The sequence below is a fragment of the Mandrillus leucophaeus genome, unplaced genomic scaffold (assembly GCF_000951045.1).
Source record: "Mandrillus leucophaeus isolate KB7577 unplaced genomic scaffold, Mleu.le_1.0 Scaffold6, whole genome shotgun sequence".
NCBI lineage: Eukaryota > Metazoa > Chordata > Mammalia > Primates > Cercopithecidae > Mandrillus > Mandrillus leucophaeus.
The window spans coordinates 10,697,405-10,707,506 of NW_012106474.1; the positions used below are offsets into that span (position 1 = coordinate 10,697,405).

Below are 10,102 nucleotides of genomic sequence, written 5' to 3' on the forward strand. Positions count from 1 at the left end.
GAACAAAACTAATGGTGTCTCTTATGGAAGCAGAATAAGAAACGTGAAAAATGTTTGTTCTAAGAGGTCAAACCATGTGACCTGGCCGGCTTTTCGAAGGAATCTATGGCTGCAGGCTGATGGCTCAAGGGGGAAAGAAGCATAACTCAAACACAAAAAGGCTTACTAAATTATAGGTTAAAATGACAAATGGGTAATAATCCTGATATTAAATTTCATGCAGCCTAGAAAAGTAAGAAAGTGTATGTGCCTATAAAAGTCTATTGAATTTTGATGGGAAACGTTTCTTTTAAAATTGCAACTTCATGAGGAGTTTTGTGCAAGAAGGAGCACAGATAGCAGAGGTATATTTGCCAGGCCTGATTTGGGGCTGAGCGCTGTAAGTCATCTAGAAATAAATTAGCATTCATTCCCCTTAGTAAAGCTTCCTGTGTGTCATGCAGTGGGGCTCACAAAACCCTGGGTTGAACAATGGAGTAGAGGAAGTGGAAGTTGAAAAATAATGAGATGCCATGGTGCCTAAGTGGAAAGAAATACCTCTGGATTCATAATCGTGATTGCATTTGAATGAAAACTCAAGTGATGTTTACTCTCCCTGGAGATGATGGAAATCAGGACACACTCTCCAGCCTTAGTCATCATCATGTGCTGAATTATCTGCACTGATTGTGTGTGGCCTCAGCAGGTTGCCAACCTCTGGGATCAGAATGCTAGCAAATGTTATCTTTTAAAATGAGGTTTTAACGAATTGTTTTTAAGTACTGGCTAAATTGTGTGCTTCTGCCTGCTAATTGCCTACTGTGATTCCATCCTCTAAAGCTGGATTTTAAGATTTTAACTTTCCTTAGGAGGTAGAGAATTCCACTGGCCCATCTTTTGCATTTGGTTGTTGACCTTGCTTTAAGAATGTTGAAGGGTTTATGTAATGCGAAATCTTGAATATCTTTATGTTCCCTTTTTTATACAAGTAAATTGTAAGTAAATAACATATATATAAGCTCCAAATCATGGCAAATTATTTTAGAAGTGAATCAAAATGCTGTAATATCTTTGGATTAAAGGAGTTTGCAGGCAAACTTGACTTAAAGGAGGATAGCCATGTTCTCAAGGTTTCTTTGTCCTTTGGCAATTCTAGGTAATGTATTCTTACTTTATTTTAATTTGTTTTGATGTGTTGGTTTTGGAGATGTGTTTGCTGGATTGTGTTTTAGTTATCTATGACTGCATAGCGACTCCAAATTCTAACAATTTAACAGAATAGAAATATATCATCTCACAGAGGTTCTGAGGGTCGGGAATCACCCGTGAGTGGCTTCACTGGGCAGTTCTGGCTCAGGGTTCCTCCTGAGTTTGCCGTTTAGCTGGGTTGCAGTTATCTAGAGGCTTACCTGGGGCTGGAAGATCCACTTCCAAGGTGGCTCATGCACATGACTGTTGGCAAAAAAAGTCCTCAGTTCCTCACTGGCTGTTGTCAGAAGGTCACTGTTCCTTACCACGTGGCCCTTGTCTTAGGCTGTTTGTCCCTATGATGGCAGCTGGCTTCCCCCAGAGCAAGGAGTCCAAAAGAGAGAACAGGAAGAGGAAACCACAGTGCCTTGTAGAACCAAATCCCCAAAGCTGCACCTGTCACTCTCACTTAGGGAAGGGAGTTGGGCTCCATCTTAAAGAGGGTCAAAGAATTTATGGACATATTTTAAACCACCACAGTTTGCAATTTGAAGAAGCTGAAAAAAGAACAGAGAAGTGATTTTCTAAAGGATGCACTGAACTGTATGCCTTCCTTTCCCTCCCTCCCTTTTTGCCCCAGTCTCCATATTCTTTCGCAAGCTTATGTCCATTCCCATTGCTCTGGCTTCTCAGCAGAGATCAATTGACCTCATCATTGCCCTTTGTCTTCAAATCCCAAACTTTCACTGAAAGATATTCATCTGATTTGGATGCTAAAGGAATTCCACAGTGATTTAAAAAAGGAGATTGCGTTGAATGTGTGAAGTTCAAACCCTGGCTTCACAAACTACTAGTGGTCTTCATCTTTGTCAGTTTCCTTATCTCTAAAATAGGATATATATGAGCAACTCTGTATAAGACTATTGTGAATAGTAAATGAGAAAATAAGTGTGAAATACATAGAATAGTTCCTGGCATAGCGTAAGTGCAGATTTATTTAATATTTAATCAAAAGCTTAATGAATATTTATCCAAAGCTCACCCAAAAGATGCAACATTCAAGGAAGATTGCTTATGTGGCATTCATTGGATATACTCTTCCAAATAGTCTAGAATCAAGGATGTAGCCAGATCTACAGCAGGAAATTGGGCACCTAGACCTTACTATTTTTAGCCTTCAAATAATTTCTTTTCCTAAATACTACTTTGCCATGATGCCATTTGTTTATAGTGTGATCGTTACACAGGAAATGTGGTGCCTGTGGTTCAGGACATCCCAACAGACTTTTCCACAGTCCACCATGGTGACTATTCAAGTCTGATCTGAGTACCAAGCACACTTATGCTTATCCTGAGGAAAGTTGCCTTTAAGGATGTTAAAGCAACTGACAAGGTTTGCCTCTGAAAGTTGACTGCTAGAAAATCTAAAGCTACATCTGTGGGCTCTGGAAGCATATAGAGAGGTCATAAACAATGGATTTGGAAACTGGTTTCCTGGCTTTACTTGTTTCCTTCTTTCTCTTCCCCTTTTCCTGATGCATGTTGTTTTGCTGTGGTTTGTACATCCTTGTAAGCTGCCCATCTTTTCTGGGGTTTAAGGAGTATAATGGAAAGCCATTGTCTGGAAGAAATTGTGGTTAGATTATGTCATTTCAGAAGTAGAACATGGCCCAATACATAAAAGTTAGAAGAAGATGAATCTCCTTTTACTCTTTGCTCTAACAGTATGGACAACGAAGAACAAAATAAGCTGCCTCGGGGAGAAGTGAGTGTCTCATTCAATACATCGTTCAAGGAAAAGTCATTGGTAGCAAAGCTGTAGAAGAATTATAGAGTTCTAGATGTGCAAAAAGCCCTAGACATCATTAACTCCAGTGATTCTCGGTGTGGTTCACAGATTTATTGTAAGATGCCTGTGAATTCACCCATGCTTAATGTTTTTCCTTCAACTATCAAGATAGAAAAAGTACAACTCTTACTATGTGGGTATTCAAGAAATGTTTGCTGTTACAAAAAAAAAAAGTGTGTAAAAAGTTGAAACCCAAATTCTCTGCCATTTGTGGGATTTAAAATTTTTTGGAGCTAGACACCCATGTGTTGAGCCCTAGGCTCCAGAGGATTCTAATCTTCTAGTCATTTCACCCACCACCATGTGCCTGGGTGGTCTTCCACACAGCTGTGGTTTCTATTGTATATCCTTTCCATCTGAAGACTTCTGTGTCTTTAGTTGAGCTTCTGTAAAATAGGTGCTATCGTTAGTATTTATGAGTCTTTTGTTCACACATATGGGAATGTCCATTGGAAAATCAGATTCCAGACACTTTGCTCCACTGTGTCACAGGCTTATCTGTTCCCTCAGGAGCAATGTACCTTAACTAATAAATGAAGACAGGGATTTCCATTTAAATGATGATGTCAGTCCACCTAGGAAAGGCCTGATAAATGTGGGATGGATCCAGCGAATTTATTACCAGTATAAAGAATTATTTGAAAGTACCACCTCCCAGGATTCAAGCTGCAGTGTTACACTGGTTTCCTGTCTTTATATTCCTGTCCTAAGCCTTTTCATTCTTCTTGGTAAATCATGTATTTGGTGTTTAACATTCATCGAATGTATGTATGAATGAATGAATAGAATAAATGGTTGCATGAATCTTAATAATCTAGGAGTAATATCAATAAACTATTACTTTTGTTTTCCAGTATTAATCATCATTTATCCCAGTATTAAAATTGCTTACCTTGCCCCAACAAAGACCTCTTTGAAAAATATTTAAGCACCTTTATATACTTATACAATATACAGTGTTTTGATAGCACACATAGTATATAATTCAGAAAACCAAAATAACACTATGTTCAGGGATCCACAAAAAGTCCATTAGAAACCTGAAAGTACTGCAGAATTTACAGAATTTATGTGCTCTATCAAAGGCTACATACAAGGCCAAGTAAAGAGTACATTCTGATATGTAAAATGTGTTACTCTTGGGAGCACTGAGATTTCGGTTTTGACTCAGCACAGAATATTTGTACATAGATAGAACGCAACAGAGATTGTATTTTGGTATCAAATACTACTCTAGCCTCACTCTATTAACCCTAGATCCTACTTTTACTACGCTCATAAAAAAAAAATTAATTGATTTCCTGACGAATTCACGTTATGCATTATTCTTTTTTTCTGGCCTTATTGCTAGTCATCAGAACTCTCTCACAAACTTTTATGACTCTGATGCAAAATGTTGACGTGTTTAGTACTGGAAAACAGCATCAAAATATGGAATACATTATGCTCACTGACCTGGGAATGCAGAAAGCTATGGCAATCAGACCTTCCGAGTTATCTATAAATAAACCATCTTTATCTTATTTGGTGTTGTCTCAGAGTATTATTTGTCTGGGAGATAATTTATTAAAATAATGCTTGAAGTTGGATGAGGAGTTTTCTGTTTTTAATTAGAAATCCAGAAACAAAGTTTAGCAACTGCAGAAAAATACACATTTAAATGAAAATAGAATTTCAAAAATCTTATTAGTGACCATAAGTTAAGGAAATGCGATGAATTTCTTAAGGCCTCTAACAGTCACTGTCTCCTTAAACAAACACCGTGCTGTGTTGTTCAGAGGCAGATTTATCAGGGAACTAACGAGGCCTTCGCCTTGGGCTCCTTGCTTGCATGGGTCCTTTCCGAATCCTCTTAACCATGTTCACTTTCTTGCATTGATTTTCTTAAAAAGAGTTTCAAAAATTATAAAAATGAAGTTGTAAAGCCTCCCGCAAATATGGTTCTAGGCCTGTGCAAGTATAGGATATGGCCTACTTCGTGCAAAGAAATGTATATATGTTTTTGGTTAAAATTGTTATTTCGAACCACTTATAACAACAGCGTTAAAATATTGTTGGAGGTTTTAGTGAAATGAGAGTCTGAACCCCATTTTCAGCCTTTACATAGGAATGGAGTCCGTGAAGATAAATTATGATGATACCTACCCTTTTACTCAAAGATTTAAGTAATTATTGAGTTTAAACTCCAAATTAACAAATAGATATCAAGCTGTCTTTTCAATAGGTGGAGCTTGGAAAGAGAAAACATGTAGATGATCAATATTTAATAATAAAAGGAAAAAAGAAAATGGTTACTTTTCTTATTCTTTAAGCCAATTTTAATTTATTTTTGTAAAAATATGTAATTTAAATTATGCTTAGGTATTTTTTAAACCAAATTGAGATTTTTTAAGACTAGTCTCCAAATGTATGTGGTTTACATCATGATGTTTTCAGGGAGACACCAGAAAGAACAGGTGTTTCTCAGGATGACTAACTGTGGGTTCATGAGCCTTCACTCCAGCTGTCCCCATGCAAGTTTGCCTCAACCGCCTGGACACTCCAGCACGTAGAGAGTGGAATAAAATCTTCTTGGTACTTTAGGTTTTGATATACAAGATGTTCTTCATCAAAGAGCATTTTTAAAAAGAAAGTTGATGTTATGAAATGTCAAAAAATATGCATTCCATGTTTATTTGACATATGTCCAAAAATCTAATTTAAACTCTAAGATCAGCTCATTTGCAGATTGGAAATAAGTCTCGCTAGACTTTCTGCCTGTGAGACAGCTTGAAGTGCAAAGATAGAAAGCTTCGAAGAGTATTTATTTTAGTTAAAGAAACTGTTCACAAATGTACAAACAAGTTCTGCATACCATTCCTCTGGAAAGCATCTATCAGTTGGCAGACATTCCTAGAAAGTGTTCTGTGATTTTGAGGTACAGTTGATCTTTGATGAGCAACTGGAAGTTGAGGGGTGCCAACCCCTCCTGCAACCAAAAGTCAGCAGATAGCTTAAACTCAACTACAACTGGCCATTGTTGACGGGAAGCCTTATCAATAATATAAATGGCTAATAAGCAGGACTTTGTATGTCACATGTATTATAACTATATTCTTATGATAAAGTAAGCTAGAGAAAAGAAAACGTTATTAAGACAATCATAAGGAAGAGAAAATGTATTTTCTATTTATTAAATGGAAGTAGATCATCATAAAGGTCTTCGCCCTCATCGTCTTCATGTTGAGTAGGCTGAGGAGGAAGAGGAGGGGTTGGTCTTGCTATTACAGAGGTGACCGAGGCAGAAGAAAATCAACATATAAGTGGACTTACATTCTAACGCATGTTGTTCAAGGCTCAGCTGCATATAGAAAAGTGTATTTTTTTTTAACCCAACACAGACCACTAGCCATTCTCATTGTCTTTAACCAGTTTTTGTTGAAATAAAAGTAAATATGAAATAATTATACTCTTTTTTTTTTTTTCTTTTTGAGACGGAGTCTCGCTCTGTCACCCAGGCTGAAGTACAATAGCACAATCTCGGCTCACTACCACTTCCGCCTCCCAGGTTCAAGCAATTCTGCTGCCTCAGCCTCCCGAGTAGCTGGGATTACAGGCACCTGCCACTACGCCCGGCTAATTTTTGTATTTTTAGTAAAGATGAGGTTTCACCATGTTAGTCAGGCTGGTCTTGAACTCCTGAACTCAGGCAATCTACTCACCTCAGCCTCCCAAAGTGCTGGGATTACAGGCGTGAGCCACCGCACCTGGCCAATAATTATACTCTTTCAAAATCATAAGATCCATCTTTTTGAATAATGTGTTAGAAAATCAGTTTTATGGCAAATCGATTGGAGAACAATTCTTTAGCTTTAGAAGCAGCAGAGAGCTCAGAACAGTCCTGAAAACAGGCTTCTTGTGAAGATTGCATTGTTTCTGTGCATTTATTTTGGTCATGCTCTGACCTCTGTATAGGGCTGTGTGTCTAACATGGCAGCCTTTAGCCACACATGGCTGTTTAAAAGTAAGCATAATTAAAAAGTCAGTTCCTCGGTGACAGTAACCACATTCCAAGCGCTCAGTGGCCATACATGGCAGGTGGCTACTGTATTGAATAGTGCAGATATAGCCCATTTTCATCCCTGCAGAAAGTTCTATTGGACAATTCCGGTCTGGGAAAAGACCGGGACGTCTGTCCAAGGAGTACCATTTGCAAACTCAAGGTTTCCTGTGTTTTCAACACAAGCACTTTGAGCTATTCAGCTATAGTTGAGGGAGGGAAAAAAAAAAACTTTACCAAAATACAGCAATTTCTTGACTATAAAAATATGAAGCAGCATTTTCCAGAGTAGGGGTCATGCAATCCAGGTTCCAACAGATGTTGCCAGGACCATGGCAGGAGTTGGGGTACAGAGAGATGGAGCAGAGATCTGCAATCCAATAGTTGGAGGCACCGGGTAAGCCAGATTAAACCAATTTCTTTCCTATAGGACTTAAAGCTTTCAATATGCAAACACGTATTGCTTGAGCAAGCAGAACAGCGCACTCAGCATTTCCTCAGCTCTATAGAGCAAGAACTACCTTTTGTGTGGTACATTTTGTAAGACAGGTGTTTTATGAAGCTACTTGGGATTCAGATGGCTTGCTTTATTTTTCTAATGCATAGTGCTGAGTTGCGTACTGCTAGTCACAATGAACAGGTGATACCCAAAAATCAGAGCCATTAGGCCCACAATAGTTCTTTTTTGTAGAGAATTAATGAAAGCATGGCTTTTCAAATTATATAGTATAATTGCCTCAAATGTGTTTTTGAGACTACAGTATATTTTTACAGTAAAATCTTTTTCTTTCTAACACTGCCATTGATATATATATTTACGGGTTTAAGATCAATTAGAGAAGATGGGATGAAATTTTGTGATCATGTGTGCTTAGTAACTCTCCTTCCAAGGATCCCTATTAAATGAACATGAGAATAACTTATATAACAATGAATGATAAATAAAATATTTTCATAGGGCAAGTGTCACCATGTGTCAATCTCATAGAATGTTAACTGCATGGGGCATTATGATAATAACCAAAAAAATGACATGTAGATTGTGTTTTTGTTTTCCATGTGTGAAGAAGTGCTTCTGCAAACAGTGAGAACAATCCTAAGGAGGTAGTGCTTGGGTCCAGCTCAGCTGGGGCAGACCTGGGGACAGCTTGCATCTCCCTAAACCCCAGCATTCTGAATGGTGATCTTCCCCTTTCCAGCACTATTTTGTATTAGATAAAAATATGGAAACGATCAACTTTTCCATAGTATTACAGCAGCTAAGTATGTTCTTGACATAATTATACAGCAGAATACAATACTCTGTTATGAAGAGTGAGGTCAATCCATGTCCTGATACGGAACCACTTTTAATACACAGAATGAAGTAAAGACAGCATGAAAAGGGGATCCATGCGCATGAGTGTGTAAGATATTTTCTGGAAAGAAGCTAAGACACCCCAGGGACAGTGGCTGCCTTTGGGTAGAGGAAGTGATGATGTGAGGGAGGAAGCCTTTACTTTTCAGTTTATAACCTTCTAGAATGTTTGAGGTTCCTGAACATGTAGATTGATAGTTACTTTTTTATAACATGAGGGACTGAGCTTATGAATTACTTTTTTTTCTTAATTAAATTTAGTAATGTTACATGTTAAAAATAAAAGCAATGTGACCAATAATTAAATTAGGTAGAATTTTACACCTTTTTAGGCATAGTGTTTCTTTGAGGTTAGACTAGGGAGAAGGAAATACGCTTTTCACTGGCAGAGACCGAGGGCACAGAAACCAACTCCATGGAGCCTCGCTGCTGTTCCAGAAAGAGCCAGGCCTGCAGGTGGTGGTCTGGCTGGCCACTCTTAAACTGGAATGTGTCAGGAGCAACTCTCCTGTCATACCCACGTAGCTGAATGTCATTTTTTAATGAGAATGAAGTCCACTGGGAAATTTAATTTACCTTCGCAAAATAGGGTCTCTGAAACATGTCACCAAATGTATTGAGCAGCCAAGGCAAATCAGTGATGTTTCAATTAAATTACACAAAATGTCTAAATAGTTCTTACACTACAGGAAAACACGTCCCATTGCTACTTTGCACATCTCTGTATTCTAGCAATCGTCTTCCTACAGGGCATTTGTTCAGCTAGTGCCCCTTGAGGGTCAGGGCAGAGATTGTCTAGCATATGGCCAGAACATCCCATGTTAGCCCCATGGCATGATGAAGAAGCAGCACACCCTCACTCTTCACACGAAACAGGAACACCAAGGCCAGCGCTAAGCAACTGCTGTTATTCCTGTTGTTCATGACGTTTAGGCAGAGTTCAAGGGAGCCCACACAGAATGAGCGCTCAGGACTAGAGTGCCAGGCATTTCTCTTGCTTGTCCAACATTCCATTGGGAAAGGCTAAGTCGATCAATTATTCAATCAGCTGTCTCTACAAGCTCCTGGGAGGGAATAGGGCTTTTCTTGGGTAAAGACCAGCCAGTCCCATGGGCACTGGTTTCCAAGAATCTGCAACAGATGTAGAAATCACATTTCCTAAGATTCCAAGGAATGCAGCCATTTTTCCTCCTTCTCCACTTGGCATCTCAGTGGGCCCCCGGGTTCTACCAGTTGAGGTCCTCAAAGACTCACTTTTGCCTCTTTTGCACCAAGAAGTGGAAACTTGAAGTGTGCCCTGGGCAAATCTGATCTGGCCTGGCTTGACCTTCAGTCCCACCTCCCCTAAGATTTGGAGGTCCTTAGGAGGTACACCTGGCAGAACTATCCAAGCCTACCATACAGGCCTTTGTCCCCACTGTCCGTTAAAAAGTTGATGTTGTGGATGGAGACTAAGGAGATTTCTTAAAGTCCAATTTATTTTAGAATATTTTCCAAGGAGAAGGAAAACATCAAGTAACTACAAGGCCACAGGTAAGGCCCAGGTCCAATGTATAACCCTTGCCTGTCTGTTTGCCCATTCTTGAACCAGGATCAGAAGAAGTGTACAAGTGAGAAGGAGCCCAGTCAGAAGGAGATAAGCCTCACTGTTGCACTCTAGGAGGTAATTTGTCGAGCGGGCCTATTGCTG

General features: G+C 39.0%; 1 protein-coding gene across 1 annotated transcript in view; it reads left to right on the forward strand.

Moving 5' to 3' along the window:
• The window catches only part of PARK2 (parkin RBR E3 ubiquitin protein ligase), a 1,293,247-nt gene extending 1,290,033 nt beyond the window's left edge, over nt 1-3,214 (forward strand). Inside the window, exon 11 of the mRNA XM_011999643.1 lies at nt 2,893-3,214. Coding sequence (XP_011855033.1) covers nt 2,893-2,916 — 24 coding nt within the window. The 3' untranslated portion in view covers nt 2,917-3,214. The remainder of the gene's footprint in view (nt 1-2,892) is intronic.
• The last annotated feature ends 6,888 nt before the right edge of the window (nt 3,215-10,102 follow it).